General features: G+C 43.0%; 1 protein-coding gene across 1 annotated transcript in view; it reads left to right on the top strand.

The window, feature by feature from the left end:
* The window catches only part of gnav1 (guanine nucleotide binding protein (G protein) alpha v1), a 28,188-nt gene that overhangs the window by 6,068 nt on the left and 2,424 nt on the right, over positions 1-19,696 (top strand). Inside the window, exons 3-8 of the mRNA XM_030434322.1 lie at positions 4,389-4,481; positions 5,183-5,343; positions 7,063-7,191; positions 14,576-14,705; positions 14,876-14,947; positions 17,942-18,029. Of these exons, the coding sequence (XP_030290182.1) occupies positions 4,389-4,481; positions 5,183-5,343; positions 7,063-7,191; positions 14,576-14,705; positions 14,876-14,947; positions 17,942-18,029 (673 nt within the window). The remainder of the gene's footprint in view (positions 1-4,388; positions 4,482-5,182; positions 5,344-7,062; positions 7,192-14,575; positions 14,706-14,875; positions 14,948-17,941; positions 18,030-19,696) is intronic.

Here is a 19,696-nt window from a genome sequence, read left to right as displayed (position 1 = left end):
GACGCACAGTGAACCGCAGTTCTCACAATGCTTTAAACTGTGGTGGTGATGGTTGGGGGGGAGCATTAACAACCAGCAGGAAACAAAGGTTAGAAAGTTGTGTGAGATTCCTGTCTGTTGGACTTCCTTTTAAAGTGACACACACACACACGCACAGACGCACACACACACACACACACACACACACACACACACACACACTGGTGAAAACACGGTGTCTTATTACTCCATACTTTTCCAGAGAGGTGACGTATATCTGATGGTAGAGTCAGATTACCATACAATGACACACCTGTGGCCCCCAGGATGTGTGTGTGTGTGTGTGTGTGTGTGTGTGTGTGTGTGTGTGTTTGTGTGTGGGTGTGCGCGCAGGCATGCATTGGTCAGTAACAAATTAAGAGACCGGCACAGTGTTTGTCTGAAAGGGTTACTGAAGCCATTTAGAGTGTAAAGTGTTTGTTACTGGTATTAAAGGTGCACTATGTAGTTTTGGGGAAGACATTCAACATTCAACCTTCATCTCCGAAGAGAAAAGATCTTCATTGATTTGTATAGGTCTAAACAAATTAAAAAAACAGACTTTCTTTGTTTTTTTGACTGAATAAACTGAATAACAAACTGATCTTAAAGGGCAACACAGTTTCATACTGTTTTAGTTTGTTTATAAGTGGCGGACCCTGCCACCTTTCTAGTTTCAAACTGTGTTCTGGGACCTTATTATTCTCTGAGAACAGCGAGTTTATTCATTAGTGGGAAGAATCTGTATTTCTTAGTTTGTGGAAATAACTCATCAATATTCTAAATATTAAAATTCAGATTTTTAATTTTAAAACTTCCAAAAACTACATAGTGCCCATTTCACTGTTACTAACTGTATATTTAGAGGGACAACTCCTTTTTGTCTACACACACCAAGTGTCTGTAGTATCGCGTTTAGCCATGGCCTCCCTCCTCCCACCTTTACTGTCAACACTAAACTAAAGTAAGCCTTGAGTCAGAGAGGGAGGAACTTGGAAACAATTGATAAGGAGTACAAAGGTGGAGGGAGGGAGGGAGGAAGGAAGGAAGGAAGAATGAACCAACGACTGGGTCAGAAACATGAGACAGGCAATAATTTTATTTGCTCGTTAAGTCCAGGGGGGTGGACAGATCAGCAGTGACACCTGTACAACACAAAGCAGTTTGATAAATCCAATAAATGCCTCCTTAACGCACAAAACAGAGGGTAGGTGTGTATTGGAATTGGGCCCAAGTGATGTGAAGTGGCCGATTACTCTATACTGTCACCTCTTCAGGGATAGATACTGAAAGATTCAAAGTTTTCAGCTAGAATATAGAACGGTCTAGGTAAGACTTGCCAGGACTGAATGTTCAGAGGGATCCTGGTGACAGAGGAGAGGACTTCACTCATAGAAAATGTGTATATCTGGCGTTATTTCCATTTTCATTGTCTTGCTCATGGGCACTAAACCAAAGACTATTTCATCACACAATCAACACTGCTTGTAGCCTTTCAGTCGAATATACAGATAAACTTCTCAAACCATAAGGCTGCCATCGCCCGTATATCACCGACAGCCTAATTTATAGTGACGTTCATGCTCATAAAACATGCACCCTTAGAGATCCAGTATCCTGTGTGTTGTTCTTAAGACTGTAAGAATGCTGTCATAATGAAAATCACATATCTGAGGCGATGACAGCGTCGGTGAGGCAGAGGGAGACAAACGCCCGGAGCTGCTTATTTCTGACACAAATCAATGCAGCGCTGTCGACTGAGGTTTTCCTGAAAGACACTAATTTTGTCCCTGACACCGTGGTGTCAGCAGCCCCTCAGCCCGGCTCCCGTGGTTAGATCAACCTCGCTGACTTATCTCACGTCACACATTTCACCAGGAGAACACACGCACACACAGAGAAAAGAGACCAGACTGTGATAGAATCGTGATGGAATGTGAGGCTTATCTTTAGTTGGCAGGAGAGTGATGGAGGGTATAACAGACACACACATGCCTGCACGCACGCAAACACACACACGCACGCACACACACACACACCCTTGCCAGCTCTCTGCAGGAGTCGCTGTGCTCATCATTAAAATCCCAAGTTGTCCGAGCACTAAAACAGAGTTATGAGTTTCAATTACACGATACCTGATACTTTCACTCTCTTACACTCCCAATAAGCTTGATAGCCGGTCCACAGGGTGCGATGGAGGGCAAACACACTCGATAAGCCCCACATACACGTACATATACACCATATATGCACAATTTGAGATGCAGCAGAAAAGAGGAAGAACATAGTCAGTGGTGTGTTCAGGGCCAGCCAGCTTGAATTCGATCATTTATAGTGGCACTATGGAGTTTTGGAGAAGAAATTCAAACTCAGAACTTTTGAATATTTACAATATTAACGGGGTAATAATACAAACTCAGAAATATTTATCTTTTCCATAACTGAATAAACAAGCTGTTCTTAGACAAAAAAATAAGGTCCCAGAACAGTTTTTGAAGGTAGAAAGGTGGCAGGGTCCGCCACATATAAACAAAGTAAAACAGCACGAAACTCTGTTGTCCTTTAAACGCAGTTTGATCATTCAGTTTATTCGGGAAGGTAAATGAAGACAGTTTGTTTGTTTAGTTTGGAAATGCATACAAAAAATCAATCAATGAAGATCTTTCTCTTCTGATTAAAATGTCTTCCCCAACACTACGTAGTGCACCTTTAAGGGGCCACACTAGAACTGTCAGTATCTCATTGTACACGTTATAGCAACCATTAAAGCGTAAGTGACAAAGGGCATGTTTGGATAATCCTCAGCTGCACTAATCAATATTTTCATATTAACAATGGATCAAAGAGGGCGCTTACACTGACAAACACACAGATGGTTATCAGCGGACTCTGCAGAGTTTTTAAGCCTCCTTTAGCTCCTTGATTTGTCTTCTGTTTGTTTTTTTATGGCCCAAGACTTTACAGTTTTCATTCAGTCTCCCTGCCCTCATGGTGCTTTTGTGAGCTGGAGCTGTTCTCAACAAAAAACCCAACTGTACACCACCAAATGCCATATAAAGAGACTAGGTGGTGAACACATTGGATCATTTAGTGGCTAATTAGCCACGTATCTCTCTCAAGAGTTGGTAGAGACTAAAAAAGAGCTAAAAGAGAGGGACTATTAGACAAATAATAGTCAGATGACCAGAAACAACACCTCACATAAATACTAATGTTGCTCTGTATCACCTGGACGTGTAAATAGAAGATGAGTCTCCCACACCAACCTGTTTAGGTGATTTGTCAGTGCTGTGTTTAGAGTTTGTTCTGCTGCCCCCAAGGAGCCAAAACCTCCATCTGTGCAGCATTAAATGCAACAAGTCCAAAACAGAATCCAGAGCACACACATGGGTTATATATTATTAAATATGTGTGCAAAAACTTTCAGACTGGCACCGGTTTCCAATCAGCTCAGTGCATTTGAATCAACTCAAATCAGTGACTTTCTTAGAATATGACCTGATAAAGAGATGTACAAGATAATCACATGTAAAGCCGCAATGTGTCTTTGTAGGTCAGTATTTGTACAGATTAAAGAGATGAGATTGAACATGTTAATCGGTGAGCGTTAGAGATGCAGGGAGATGTTTTACCCTTGGGCCAGCTGTTTCCCCTGTATCCAGTCTTTATGCTCAGCTAAGCTAATCATCAGTAGAAAAAGTGAAGCGCATTTCTGACAATATGGAAGTTTTAAAAGTTAGAAATGTCAGAAAAATTTTGTTGTTTGTTTGTTTGTTTGTTTGTTTGTTTGTTTTTTGGAATTGTTTTTTCACCTGCATCCATTGGTTGGTTGGTTGGTTGGCTGATTTTATGGTTGGTTGGTTTTATGGTTGGTTGGTTTGTGGGCAGGACACACAATCTACACAATCGAACGAATTTCCACTAAACTTTAATGGAGGCTGGGTCTTGGCCCAGAATAGACCCAATACATTTTGTTGTGGATCTGGATAAAGGGATGGACTTTTTCTCACCCTCTTTAATATTACGAGATAGTGTATTGGGCTTTTTTTACATTTTTGTTTATTTCTCAAGGATTAATGCATTTGATCATGATGAAAAAAATCAGGCTTTTGTAGGTGACTGTTAGACTTTCTATGAGTGAGTACAATTTGATGCAGAGCTTCGATCTGATGAGCTTAAATGATGGTTGAGCAGTTATGGGTGGTTTAATATTGGAGTGATACGGGGCTATCGAGTTAGAGGTAGGCTTGTTTGAATTAAAGGGGACTGTTCTAGTTTTAATAGTTTTGTAATGTGATCCAGTGAACTAGGCTTTTGTCTGATTTCTTTTGTATTCATGACCTGAACCTGTGAACTTTGGTGTTCGGCAGCCTGCAGTGCTGGATAACCTCCTGACCTCCATGAAGTTTGTCCTCCACGGCATGGGAGTCCTCCGGATTAACCTGGCTAACAACAGGAACAAGGTAGCCTGTCTCCATGTGAACATATCTGTCTGTCTTTTCTATCTGACATTTTGTGCCTCTGTTTTGGTTTTATTTTCTTCAGACCTTTTCTCTGGATCAGTCTCTTCCTCACTCTGTTCCCTCTCGGCTTAAATGTGTCCTTACATTTTGTGTTACTGGTTTTCTTGCACTGCCTCCAGACCTCCACTAGAGAGCAGCATCTCAGCGCCGCAGTCACAGCTGCCACGTCTGGCACCACACACACACACACACACACGCACACACACACACACACACATACAGCATCAGTTTGTCTGCATGAGATAGAGTGCAGAAAGTTTGACGGTAGGTGGGTGGTTTGATTGTGACGTTCAATTTGATTTGAACTTCATTGTCAAAGTTATCGGCGCTCATACGCTCGCCGCCCACTCAACACTTCCTGGTGGCAGATGCTGACCAAATTATTTCCTCTATTAAATGTCAGCAGGGTGTGTGTGTGTGTGTGTATTTGTGTGTGTGTTTTCAAGTGTGTTTGTGTGCGTATCCATTTATTTGTGCATCTTTACTGATTACCAAGTCTAGAGAGCAGAGACAGACTCCCGAACTTTTCTGTCATTTACGCTCACATCCTTTTTTCCATTTGGCCTCCGCCCCACCCTGACAAGCCATCCATCATCCATCCATCCATCCATCCATAAATCTGTCTCCGTCTCTTCTTGCAGGTCCACGCCCATTCTGTCCTGTCGTGTGGGCGGTGCTTTGACGAAGAACAGGTGCTGTTTCCTTTCCTCGGCCATGCCCTGTCCTGTCTGTGGGCCGACCAGGGCGTGAAGGCGGCGGCGGCCCGGGGATACGAGTACGAGCTGAATGACTCGGCGCTGTAGTGAGTACTCTCTCAGCACACACTCACGCTGCGCTGAGGAGATGCAGGGGTCTAATTAGCTGGACTCAGCAGCTGATGCTCGGCCGTGTGCTCGCTGTCACTGGGAATCAGAGTCTGGAGAGTGGGAAGGAAAGAGGGAGGGAGACAAACCAAGGAAAAACTGTAATCACACTTACCTCCACGGCTATTCAACGCATCCACATAAACCAACATGCGTTTTGTACTCGCCTCGACTGTGTTCGTACAATAAGCAAAGCAACGCCACCCAAAAACTGCTCAAAATGAGCTTGTTTAAACTATGAATATTGAGAAGAAGTCAAACGTGAGCAGACCCCGTAATGAAAGTGAAGAACTGCGGAAAAATGAGCAACAAGTGTTGAGGGGATGGCGTGTGTGATGCAGGAGTAAGACGGAGCTGGGACCCTCCAGGAGGCCGTCTGTTCTCATCCTCCACCCCAGCGAGAGGCCTCAGTTCTGGGGTTATCTACACCGACAGGCCCCCCTGGTTCCCACTGAGAGCGACCGCTCATCACCATCAGCCTCCGCTCTCCTCAGACACACACACACACACACACACACACACACACACGTTCATGCTCATATACTTGTGAGGACCCTTATTCGTAGACCCTTACCTTTATCTTGAAAGTATCATAACAGACATTTCAGGTGTGCTCAGTTTTAGTTATTTTACTAAATGGGGTGGCTTAGATCATCTGGCTAAACTCTTGGCTTGTTTAAAGTGGCTCTAATTAACAATTTGTAGCAATTTACATGCATGAATCACTTTTTTTATTGGCTATATGTGAGCAAATTGTAATGTGACATGAGAAATGAGCTCTTCCCTGTCTTTTGGCTGCTTCTACGAGCCTACAAGCCACATTTGTTTAAGTTGTTTAATGCTGGATTTCATTGTGAAGGACGCAATAGTCCAGTGGATGAGACTTTATGCCCGTCCTCTTCTACCTCATTCCGGCATGACACAGAGCCCTGACCTGTCTGCCGCCCGACCACTCTTCGTATATTAGGTGTCTTTATGCCTCTGCATAAGAGGCAAGAGCCAACTAAGAGTGGTCCTCACAAAGGCAGAGGTGTAACACACTCGCTTGCTGCCTGCACCGTGCAGTGTCCGGCAGGCAGTGTGTTTTTTAAGCAGCAGGATGTGTGTCGCTGTCCAAGAACCTGATTCAGGATGACTAGTTGAGAATGTCACAGTCGGTTCAGGTAGCGGGAGACTTCACTGTGTGTGTGTGTGTGTGTGTGTGTGTGTGTGTGTGTGTGTGTGTGTGTGTTCGGAAAAAGATCACATCTCACTGAGGGCAAACACAAACACACACACACACACACACAAACACACACGATACAGTTGATTACACTAACTGTGTTAATAGCTAATCTGTGTGTGAAAGCTTAGCCTCAGTGTGTTATTATGGTAAACCACAGTGTGAATATTCATGGTGATGAGCCGCTGCGCCCCCTGGGGCTCCGGCCTTATCACTGCACACCCTACTCCGCCTCCTGGCAGCTGACACGGCCACGACACACACACAATGTACGAGTCTACAAAACCACCTCCGATACCTGATTTTATTCTCTTATGATCTCAAGTTTCTCCTCAGGTTATTAATTTTTCTTCCCCCCCCCCCCCTTGTTTCTCCTCTGCCTTTCACCTTTTCGCACCCTTCTTTCTCTCCTTCCCTCCCCTTCCTCATTTTGTAGTTTCTTTGAGAACATGGCCCGCATCACCTCTCCAGAATACGTGCCCACAGAGACAGATGTTCTGCGAGTGCGGCTGAGGACAACCGGCGTGATAGAGACCCAGTTCAAAGTCAACCACCTCATTTTCAGGTAGACACCTTTTCACCTGGCTGTTTGTGAATACGTCACACTGCCGAGTGGGTGATTTTAACCACTGATTCACTCTGAGCCGCTGCCATCAAGTCTGCCCTCGACTTCTCTGCGAGCTGTCATACCAACTTCCTTCCCTTCTTTAGCTGTGACGCTCTTATCTCTGTCTACAGCCATGTGATAGGCCCGAGATGTGAGGTGGAGATCGGCGGCTTCATTCAATATGTCGATACGGCACCTTTCAGTTGGCTTTCCTACTCATCTACTGGATGCACATGCACACGCACCCGTACACACACACACACACACACACACACACACACACACACACTAATATTCAAAAGCACCAGTGGGTCGGTCTTATCAGCGGAGAAGCAGAGGGCAGGTATCTGAGCCCTGGAGGCTGATGTCAGATGACCATATTCATCTCTGATCAATGAGCCGCTGTCACATAATACCAACTTCTTTATCATCCTCGAATGGCTGAACTGAATTTCCTGAAGGAGCCGATGGTCATGACAGGGCGATGGATATTAATTAACCTGATTTCTCTGCTGCAGAACGCGACGCAGAACAGACCAACATCAAGGACAAAGCCGACATTAAAATACTTTTTTGTCAAAATTAAAAATAATTGTTGATGGTACTGATTTTTGGGGGGTAAATGGCGGCTTAAAGGCAATTCATTTTTTCCACATTGCTACCAGCGCTGTCGGTGTTTTGGTGAATTATACTTTTTTAAACACCTTTTTTTGTAAAGTAAAAACTAAATAACCAAAACATTTCAAAGGCATCCATTTTAGAATGCTGTCTTATTGCACGTTAGAAGATTGTGTTATAGAAATACAGCATCAAGCTGGAAATTTTTGACGTTTTTTGACGCTGAACGTTTAGGGGCCCCACTGGGCTTTGCCAATGTCTGGGCCATCGGTGAGTAACTGTGGCCCAGGCTGTTGCAGTGTGTCACACACAGTTGGGACTAGTTGACCGTTTTTGGGCAGTTTGAGCGCGTTAATTCCGTTCGTAAGTGGTAGAATTACGTTATATAGCTGTTCCCCTAAACAAATCAGTGCAAAAGAAGAGTAACATAAAACAAAGGGATGGGAAAGCCCTGTGAGCCTTGTTGCCGTAGTAGCCATTTCACCCGTTAGTGCGGTTTCCCTCCAAATCAGTTCTATTTGTGAGAGCGGGGTCAAAAATGCCCCTTTATCATAACGTTTTTTTTTTATATTAGTCTTCCAGTCTCCCTTTTTGAATGACAAATAAAGACTGCCGCCATCTGGTGGCATGGAGACGTATTTAGATAACATAAAACAAACAAAAGGATTTAAAAATCTGAGAGATATCTCCTGTCATGCAGACACAGAACGGTCAAGCTAGTTGGCAGTCAGCTGTAGTCTGCAGAGACACGGGAGACGTGAGGGGACAACAACAGTTGATCCTCGTCTCCACTACTTCTTTTATGTTGCTTTGTGGTGTCCAGGCACTACGCCTGTAAAATGGTTGAAATACTGAAACAGTTGAAGTTGAAAGTTGACTAATTTCTCTGAGGACAAACGAAGTTATCCTGCAGAGTCAAAAAGTCAAGTACTTAAATAAGTTAAAAGAGTTGAAAGAGAAGAAAAACTAATTTGAAAGTCCATCACATATTTCAGTCTGGACCAAGGTGGTGGATTGCCATCAATACATGCTGCTAGGCTTAAAATCATTGAAATCCAAAAGCAAAAACAGACAGACAGAAAGATAGACACTTTGGTATGAACGGTAGATCATTCTGAGTCTATCTGAAGGGTAACTCATGACAAATAGACCATTTTTTTTGTAGAAATGGATTAAAGGTACTTTTACCATTTGGGCAAAACAGCAGCGTGACTCGTGTACTCTGAAACAAATGATGAACATTTACTCTAGAGCAGTAATTTCTCTTTCCAGTGAACACTGAACATTCGTGGTCCGTAAAAGTGCGGATCAGGAGGTCAGTTTATAGAGCTCATAACGACAGCCTCTGGACTGTGGGTGAGGTTTCACAGTTTGGTTTTATTGGAAAGGTAATGGGCCGTGTAGGGTTAACAAGGATACATTCAGCACCACACACATTTCATTGTGTGTGTGTGTGTGTGTGTGTGTGTGTGTGTGTGTGTGTGTGTGTGTGTGTGTGTGTGTGTTCGTGTCTGCAGCGTATCGGTCACATCAAGCAAATCTGATTACTTTCCTATTTCTTAGTAATGTCTACCTGAGGAGCACCGCCTCTCTTCCTGCCACAATAACAACCTGTCCTTCATCCACGCTCCACATTACATCTCATATGAATCCAAACAATAAAACACATTACCTCAGTGCTTCATACGATCTCTGTTTAGCATATAAACATTGTAGAGCGAGTCAGTTTGTCAGTGGATGACTTCCGATGGGGCATTGGTGTCACATCTAAATCTTGTTGTAAGTCTCTGGGTGCCGCTGACTTGCGTGTGTGTGTTTGCATTTAATGCCATAAACATATTTGACTGGATTCGACAGTGGAAGCATTTAAGATCAGTCGAAGTTTCACCTGCAGATAAACACTTTGATCATAGCTGCATCTGTTGTGTGGCGCAGATAATCTCTGCTTCTTCCTGGCAGTCTTACTGCTTGCGTCACTGTTGAATCACTCAGAAGCTGGTTGTTTATGATTTTTATTTATTTATGTTCATGTGTGTGTTTTCTCCTGTGAGACACTGTGATGGCGACGTCACCACAAGGTGACGGTGTCAGATCTGAGTCCCAGGTGGTGCTGCAGGACAGGGGCCCAGCCTCCCCTCTCTCACACACCCACTCTCTTATCTGTCTGAATTCTTGAGGAGATAAATAATTGGAAAGTTAATTGACACACAGCACCATGAGAGTGTGTGCGTGACTTTGGGTGTCTTTGTGGGTTCATGTCTGTGACTTGGAGAGATCAAGCCCTCGAGGAAGAGCTTAGCATAAGTTGATGTAATTATATCAGACTTAACAAAAAGGAATTTAAAGGGATTTTTGGAGAAGTTGATGGTTCGTGTTTGTCAGAAAGAGAGAGAAAAAAACAGGCAGGTACACAGGGTGAGTTTTCCCATTCAGACATAGACAGTATGTAGTTTTACTAACTAATAGTTTAATAAATAACTTTCTGAAAGTCCCCCCCAGTCAAAAATGTGTCTTTCTCTATTTCCCTACAGCTGAATGTTTGAGCTACACTGTGTAGAACGATGTACTATATGCACAGATTTCGCACTAGAAGGCTTGTGTTTACATTCATAACTGAAAGTGTTAAGTTTCTCTTGGCCCACTGTAAAATCTGATTTCAAAAGACAAATGGAAGCTAACCCTGGTCCAATATTCAGCGTACACAAGTGTGATAAGGAAACTTAAACCAAGTAGGAGGAGGAGACATAGTGTGAAATGAAAAATGTTTGTATATTCACATATTCTGTTTAGTCAGACACACATTAGAGAAGTTGTAAATCTTAAAGGAACAGTTCACCCAAATATGAAAATTAAGTCATTATCTACTCACCCCCATGCTGATGGAAAGTTGGGCGAGTTTGTAGTCCACAAAACATTTCACAGTAAAACAGTGAAGTAGATGGGGATAGGGTTTTTGAAAATAATAATAATGATAATAATTGGCACCATACAGCTCGTCCAGTGTGATCCAAATCTCCAGAAGCTCTAGAAGAATTCATTTTAAAAAAGGTACTTTACACCTTTTCTATGCAGATAGTCTCACTGTAGCTGCTAAGCTAAAAGTGTGAGGGTGAAAAGGCTCACCAGGGCATCGAGGGTGTAAATTAAGTATTTTCAAATCAAAATGAGATTCTAAACTTTCCACAGACTTAGATTAAGCTGGACAAGCTGTGTGGAGCCATTTTATGTTTTTGATTGGTAGTTTTTTTTACATTTTAATCCCGATCATGCTTTAGGTGTTTAGCAAAATGCTGCAACTCTGTTTTTCTGTGAAGCTGTAGAAATGTTTTGTGGACAATGAACTCTTCACCTGACTTACCATCAGCCTGAGGGTGAGTAGACAATGTTTGAAATTTCATTCTTGGATGAACTTATCCTTCAATACATGTGTGGAGGGGATCTTTAATTAAAAAGTAGAGTCACAAGATTGTATAGGTATTTGGAAAGTCTTGGTTCATAAGATATTCTTATTCAACATTTAAATAATGTCAATGTTCATTCAGCAGAAGAAAGACTACAGAGTAGATATGTAAATGAGGATTTCTGCCCTGGCTTGGTCTCATTTTGTAAATATTGAGGCTGCACTAGTAGCTAACACGATGTGAAGCTGTCTCCCTCAGTTCAATGACTGTCTCTCTCTTACTCTCTTATGAAATACTCACCGTTTCTCATCTGAGCCAGCATCTGCATCCTGCACTCCTGTTTCTCCTCTATAAGAAGTGATTCATGTTGGACCTGACAGTTTTTAAAATGATGCTCGCTCTCTCAGTATTGCTGCATGGTGTGTTTGCTGCTAAATCTGCACCTCTGGAGTCATAAATTAAAAGTAGGTTAAAAACCCAGGCCTCTGATTGGTCTCTGCATACTGTATCCCCAGCATGCCCAGGTCAGTTCTGGGTTGGGATCTTTGTGGGGTAGGACATTAGAGTGTGTGTGTGTGTGTGTGTGTGTATGTGTGTGTGTGTGTGTGTGTGTGTGTGTGTGTGAGTGTGTGTGTGTGTGTCTGTGCGCGCGTGTGTGTGCCTGTGCGCGTGGTCGTGCACTCAGACACCAGACACAGCCTGGTTTGCATACAGACATCCTGTTTGACCTCCGACCCGTCAGTGTAATAAGGATCTGGGTCTTTTCCTGCATCATTAACATCAACTGCTAATAATTACAATTACAACACTGCAGATGAGGGTGAACATTATGGGGCAAGAGAGGGGGGTGTGGTGGGAGAAGAGGGGGAAAAGATGATGTAGCCTGAAGAGGAGGTTTGCTCTCTGTACAGAATGCAGTTAGTTTAATCAGAAATTAAACAATAATAAAAAAAAACTCACAGTTTTTTTATGCTAAGCAAAATGAAGAAGGTGCCTCGACTGAGCAGGTTATGTTTTTTCACCTGTGTCTGTTTGTGTGTTGGCTTGTCAGCAGGATTACACACATATGGAGGATGGGTCTCGGCCCAAGAGCCACTATAAACTTTAGGCACAGATCAGAATAAAGAGACGATAGAAGTTTTTTGACATTTGAGGATGTGTGATTTGATATTGGATTAGGCTTGATTCAGTTATAGAGGGTTGTTGGGCAGTGGTGGAGGTATGCTCTCTACTGAGTGCCACTGTGTTCTAATAAGTAAATGACAGCCTGCTAACACTAGCTAACACTAAAACGTGGTGAATATTACCCCTGAAGAACATCAGTGTGTGAACATTGTTATTGTGAGTATGTTAGCATGCTGATGTTAGCATTTAGCTCAATGCCACACTTGGTCTCAGAGTCCTCACATTCTGTCTTTGAAGTAAAGTCAAATACAAGTGATTTAAGTACACAGCTCTGCCTCTCTCCCTCTGAAATAAGCAAATTTGAAAAGTTTGCTCGCTGCATTTTCCGTCCGCTGCTCAGTTTTGAACATTTCTAGCCTTTCGGGCTCATTCGAAGTCAGCTGGAGGCCGAACTTGACTGAATATTATCTGCACAGTGTAATTGTGGTCAGTGTGTATCTGCGTACACTCAAAAAGCAGGCAGAACACTCGCTCCCAGTCGCTGTGTGTTATTGGGCCGGTTGGCACGTGTTTGTGTAATGAAGCATCAGCGTCATTGACGTGTCCTGTGCCGGGCTTCTATTTCCACGGAAGATTTCCACCATAAATCTCATGCTCGTGTTTTTCCACCTTCATTGTTTGTTTCCCTCTGTGTGCGTCTGTTTCCACATGTTCATTTCCCCTCTCAATAAAGAGCAGCATTAACTCGATGGATGCTCAAATGGAAGGGGCGAGATGGCACATCTGGCTTCGAAAATGGGTGAAGTGGGACGAACTGATCTGTCTGTCTCTCTCTCTCTGTTATTCTGCTCGTATTCCCGTTGTGTTTCTCTCTCTCGTCCTTTTGGAGCACATTGACCTTTACGCTCCTTGTGCTGCCGTGTTGTGATTGTCTCGGGGAAAATGTTGTGATTGTCTTGGTGAAAATTGAAAAAAAGGGGGAGGGACACACTCATCTTTGCGTGAGTGTGTGTGCGCGAGCGTAAATCCCGTATTTTAGGAATATGTGACCTTATCTAAAACTAATACAATCTGTCATTGATCAGAGAAACCCCTCAGTGCTACAGTAGGCTGCGCCATCAGCATGCAAGGTCATGAACACGCAGACAGGACAGCCTTACACTCTTTCTACTAGAAATTGAATCCTGATAAGGAACATGTCAGTCACAGTGAGATTTCATTCTGTGTACTTACACACACACACACACGCACATACACACACATATACACACACACCTACACGCACATAAATATATAACGTATATAACTTCGCTCTCTCAGGAAGGATGAACAGATTCTTTCCCCTTATTAGTATAACTCACACAGGGCGGTGCCTTTTACAGTTTTACATCAGACAGCAGAGATCTGGATTAAAATGCATGAAATGTAAAATGATGCGTTGTCTTGTTATCTGAGCAGCTGAAGGATTTTCTCTTTTTGGAATATTTAAGAGCGTAGGGAAAAAGTTCTTCTTTGTTTTTTTTCATCATTAACATCCAAACAGTGGCTTCTTCTTTGTTGCAAGAGACCTTGATCTTTGTGTGTGTGTGTGTGCGCGTGTGCGTGTCCATGTGTGTCTGTTGACTCTCTTTAAGATCCATGATTGGAGTGCGCTGGCCCGCTAAATCAGGAGCACCTGGGCCCAGAGTCACAGTGTGGCTCTCTCTTGTTCCTCCACACTTAAAGGCTGTTGTCGCTACTTCCCTATTGTTTTCTTCTAAATTCTTTTGCCGCTGCACGACCGTCTCCCTCTTTTGTCATGGCCCCTATTGGTGGGGGTTTGGCTCATTCAGTTTTTTTTTTTATTTGATCTCATTCAGTTTATCTCTCGGGAACGCTGCATTTTCAACATTCATTTCAAAGCAGACATTTTGTGACAGGCGGGACGTAGCGGGAAAAACACAGGTGTAATGAAAGATGTTAGCGAGGTCCCTGAATCTGGCACATCTCTTTTTTTTCCATTTTCCTGTGGTGACACTTTCTACAGTGAATAAAGCAGAAAGAGGCTCTTCTAGTACGCAGCTAGATAATGTGCTGGTGCACCTAATGAATGAATGAAAAACTTTGCTGCTGTGCAGTTTCTAGCACGTTTGTGACATCAAATGTGTCATGCCAGAAAAACCCATGCATCCCTGTTCTCTCCATCTCCCTCCGTGTAGGATGTACGATGTTGGAGGCCAGAGAACTGAGCGGAGGAAGTGGATTGGCTGTTTCGAGGACGTCAGGGCGGTGCTGTTCGTGGTGTCGCTCAGCGGATACGACATGACCCTGGTGGAAGACCCCTCCATGGTACGGCCTGCACTCCGTCACTCACTCAGTCGAAGCAACTGGGGACCGCTTGTTCAGGCTCGCCCAATCAGATTATGTTCTGTTCATGCAGACTAAGATTTAAAAGTGACATTGTCTGCTTGCCATGCACCTCTGTGGCTGTATGATGGTCTGTTGTCCTCTCTCTGCAGAATCGTCTTCAGGAGAGCATGAAACTCTTCGCCGCCATCTGCAACAACGTTTTCTTCCGCAGCACATCCATGGTGAGAAACTCAGCAGTCTCACACTTCTCCCAGCTCAGGAGGAAAGATGCTGCCAAACAAACAAACAAACACGAATGCATTTAAAAATAATCTATAACATTTAGAGAGCTGTGTCCTGGTGATTTGCAGAAGTATTCTTTACTCACACAATGTCTCCCACAAGTCACAATAACTGAAAAGGCCAGTCTGCATCAAAGCTGTTTAAAATACCATCCAATGCTAAAATTCTATTATAATTATTTGTAGGATTCAGTGCAGCTTCATGTGCTGAAGCTCCAGCGTTTCTCCCTTATTGACTGTGTTGCTCTGCCCAGCTTCATGTGCACGTTGTGACTGTATGTAAGACAATCCTCTCATGTTGGAACCACTGCTGTCGGTGGTCACAACATAATGTGTTATAAAATAGTTCATGGCATTAGAAAAACAATCTTATAGCTTCAGTGTGGGATTTAGGAGGACCTATTGGCAAAAGGGGAATATAATATTCATAACTATGTCTGTTATGTTTGTAATCACCGGGCCAAAAGCAAACAAACATTGTGTTGATTTATTAAGATCTGAATTCATTAATTAGTTAATTTATTCCTTTATTTCCTTTATTAATTTAAGGGTTAGGGTTAGGGTTAGCCCCTCAGGTCCTGCATAGTAGCAGGATGCCAATTTCCTTTAATTAAACTGTCTTTCTGCCCAGAAGACAAATGAATGGTTGGGGATCCTACATATTAAAGACGGCATCATCAGTGATTCATATTATAATGTTTTTTAGTCTTTTAGCCAGATCAAACCTTATGGTGGGCCTACTTTATCTTGTGGCCTCCACTTCATGCATCTCTGTCTTAGAACTAGGTCAGGTCCCCTCTAAGGACATTATCATAACACCTGGACACTACCATGGAGGCGAAGTCCCATTCTCGCCTATGAAAGTTGCTCTGTGACGCGTGAAGCCAAAGTGACGCGTAGTTTGCGCGTTGTGGGGCCCATAGAGCCTGCACACTAGAGACTCCAGACAAACGAGCCAGCTAACTTCCACTTAAGCTACCAGCTAACCTGAATAGGGATAAAATAATGTAATTGTGCGGCTCTTCTAGACATTGCAAATGTTATTGGACCGAAAGGATCAAATTATGACAATGAAACGAGCCATTTCACGGCAGTTGTGACGATAGGAAAAAGGTATCCGCCAATTTAAAGACACTTCTTTTACAATGGTGTCATAGGAAAACGTCTTTCAGGGCACCGGTGAGTCACTTGATGATGCAATTACCGAAATGTGGCTCTAGAGACGGCCTTTCACATTTTTAGCATCCACCATTGGAGAGAGGGCGGGGAGGAGTTATGAGTTTGTGATATCTGCAACCACAACGCTAGATATCCTACACACTGGACCTTTAAACCTTGATCTGCTGGAAACTGTGGAAACCGCTGCTGCGGTTGAGATATCCACCACTGATCCAGAGACTGGCCAGTAGATGTAGCTTTATTTAGACAGAAAACACAGAGACAACAGGCTCCGGCTCAAGAGGGTGTGGACCACAGTTCACTTAACAGTTCAATTGGTGGATGGGGCTCACGGATGAGTGGAGACACAAACAAAATCTCTTTGTAGCTCTCCGTTTGTTCTCTATGACACCATGAGACAAGAATAACACTAATGTGTTTAATAAATGCTGTTTCCACGCACACACACAAATACCGGGCCCCGCCTCGGCCCTTTGTCTCCAAGTCTTCTGTCACTTGTAATTAAACGGCGAGTTGTAATTAGGGTGAGCTTTGGCGAGGTGACATTTTCCCCTCTCTGTGTTTTTCCACTCTCGTTTCCGGTAAATGATCACATTAAAGCAAGCGTGTGACGAGCTTGTTCAATTTATTCCACTTAAAGCATGTTGACGCGAGTGGCATCTGCAGTTAAGAAGGCTCTAGCTGTGAACACTGGGTTTAACTCTGATGGTGACAAAAGAAAACTCCAAAATCTGACTAACAAAAGGCACTCAGGCTGCTTTATAAATCAAAACTCCTTGTTTCAGCGTCAGTATATTGAGATCCTGAGGGTGAGTGAGTGAAGAATGATGTCATTCAAACTAACGCCACAGACAGAAAATATCAAAATCTGGAGCGAAAATCACACTGTTAAACCAAAGTAAATTATTCTTTTTTTAACCATAAAGAAGTGTTATTTAAGGCTTCATTAGAGCCAAATGGGCAATTAAAAGTCTGCTTGAGACGTGGTTTATGTGCACACTTGTGTGTGGGCCTGCACGTTAACACAGCGAACAGGCTCATTAAACAAAAGTGTTTCATGATACCGTTTTGTACGTGGGAGGGAAATTTGTAACCTCCACCTCAATTAACTCTTCACTGCGGCTGGTCAGTGATAATTACACATCTAGGTGTTGTGCTGTATCCTGTCCATTGGAAATCTGCTCTAACTCATTCCTCCCTCGCCATTATCAGTGTGTTTTTTTTGGCCATCAATCAGCCCGGAAAGAGAGCACTCGGTCGTAGTTTTAATTGGTCGACTACAAAGCCAAAAGCACCTATGGAACCTGACGGCAAGTAGAGGTTTGGAGGCAGGAAGGCTTTACAGCAGAAAGACAAAGATGTATGAAAGTAGCAGCTGAGCTTGTTGAGCGGCTGCACAGGAGACGACATGAGTGATCGATTGCACACTGATGACTGGAGCGAGGTCATTGATCCGCCATCGTCACGCTGCGCTGGTACCAACAAAGCTATTGATTTTCACATTTTGCTTAAATATCTGCAAAGTGACGGCAAATGTGGCAATAACATTTGAATGGGATTCCTTGGTTTCATCATTTGGTTGGTTATTACAGCGCTACAGGTGGGACTCACCAAATCAAATCAACACTTTATTTTTTTCTCGTGATCTTTCAGATTGATTTTCCCTTTCTCTCCGGAGAGGAAGCCTTTGAGCTCTCAGCTGATTGTGTTTGTGTGTGTGTGTGTGTGTGTGTGTGTGTGTGTCTTTTATTGCAGATTTTATTCATGAACAAGATAGACCTTTTTCAAGACAAGATTTTACACTCTGGGCGACATCTGAGGTCATACCTGCCACAGTTTAAAGGTAGGCCTGATGTTAGTCATTTTTTGTGATACATCAATCCTTCCCATAAACCTCTGTGGAGAGCACCGCCGTCAAATACCATGCATGACAAATCTCAGGTGAGGTAGTACATAGAGCAAAGGAGTCCGGGTAAGATGGAGGTTGGGGCTGAAGGATTGCGTCAAACAACGCACAGGACTGAAGTTAACAGACACAATGTATTTAACTTATGTCATGTACTCAAAGTTGCAGTTTTTAAGAATCTGCCACCCCGAATTCATACTCCAAACAAAATGCACACAACCCGAGAAACCGCTAACTGCTGCCAAATGTAGCTGCTATAAACTAGCTAGTAAACCAGCTGTCATGTTAGCCGTCGCCGTTTACTATCAGACTATCACCTCTTCCGGTAAAAAATGGTGACTGGCTAGCTCTCTGCATCACAACACAGATGTGTTTGACATTCAACAAAGCTTTTCTTCCCATTCTGTTGATAATGTTTGTTAATATTTGAATGTTTTAACTTAGAATTCTTACATATCGCACCTTCAATGTAAATAATCAGTTGTAGGCCTGTTCTGACCCACACCATGATCCTTTCTTAAACCTAACCGAACTGCGACCGTTTCACAACATTAACCGTTTGTGTGTTTATGTTATCATGACAACGACAGGCCAACTAACTGTAGATCTACTCTCCACAGAACAAGGAATAATTTGCTCTGAGCATCATGAACATTTCACTGTAACCCGCTTTGGAAAAAATAATTGAATCACACCAAATGAAGACTTGACCTCACAAATCCAGGGATGGAAATGCAAAATGTCAGTTAAATATGTCACAGTTTATAACATCCAGGAATAGTGTGATGCTAAAATATCTTGACGGGCAGTGAATTTGAAGAATACATTACTTTCAGCCATACAAACCCAGCTAAATCAAAAGAAGAGATCAGTGTGCACAGTCATACATACAAAGACAACCTGATAATAAGCTCGCACAGACACACAAATTGTGTTATTTTTGGTGGGATTTTTGTATCCGCTCCGCTCAGCATTTCGCTCCCCACGTCTCGGTGGGCTCAACGGGGGCTGTGTCCTCTCTGCTCTCATGCAAATGTCAATATAAATGCTAAAACTCTCGGGATTGGGGTCCGCCAGCAGAGCAGGCGTCTATTTCACACTGACCTCCCATGTGATGACTGGTCTGATACCCGTCTCACAACCTTTATTGTTCGATGGGCCACCACAGCCCCATCACTCCTTCACCAACGCCTGTCATATTTCAGAAGTTTTCATTTGTATTATTTTTAAATTGAACATTATAGAGCACAATTCAAATATCAAATAAGTGCATGCTGTTACAATAGTATTAAAGAGAAGACACAACCTAAAATTGTCAGTGTTCAGGCTTGAGTTTGCGTTGTTTGAACTGCAATCTTTCTATTTCCAGTTATCGGCTCGTTTAATCTCGTGGACATGTTTCAGATGTCTATGAGTCAGTAATAGTTCCAACAAAGAGGGATTTCCTATTCAATGATCCAATGTTTCACAGATAACAAGGACGAGAAGGAAAATGAAAACAGATTTGTGCAACTAACGTTGTTCTCCCTGCTTACCTCTCCCATAAGCAGGGCTCAATGTTAAAGTTTTTTACACTCCGCTTTCTTTTCTTCAAGCATGTTTGG

The sequence above is a fragment of the Sparus aurata genome, chromosome 1 (assembly GCF_900880675.1).
Source record: "Sparus aurata chromosome 1, fSpaAur1.1, whole genome shotgun sequence".
Taxonomy (NCBI): Eukaryota; Metazoa; Chordata; class Actinopteri; order Spariformes; family Sparidae; genus Sparus; species Sparus aurata.
This window is presented reverse-complemented; position numbering and strand designations above follow the sequence as displayed.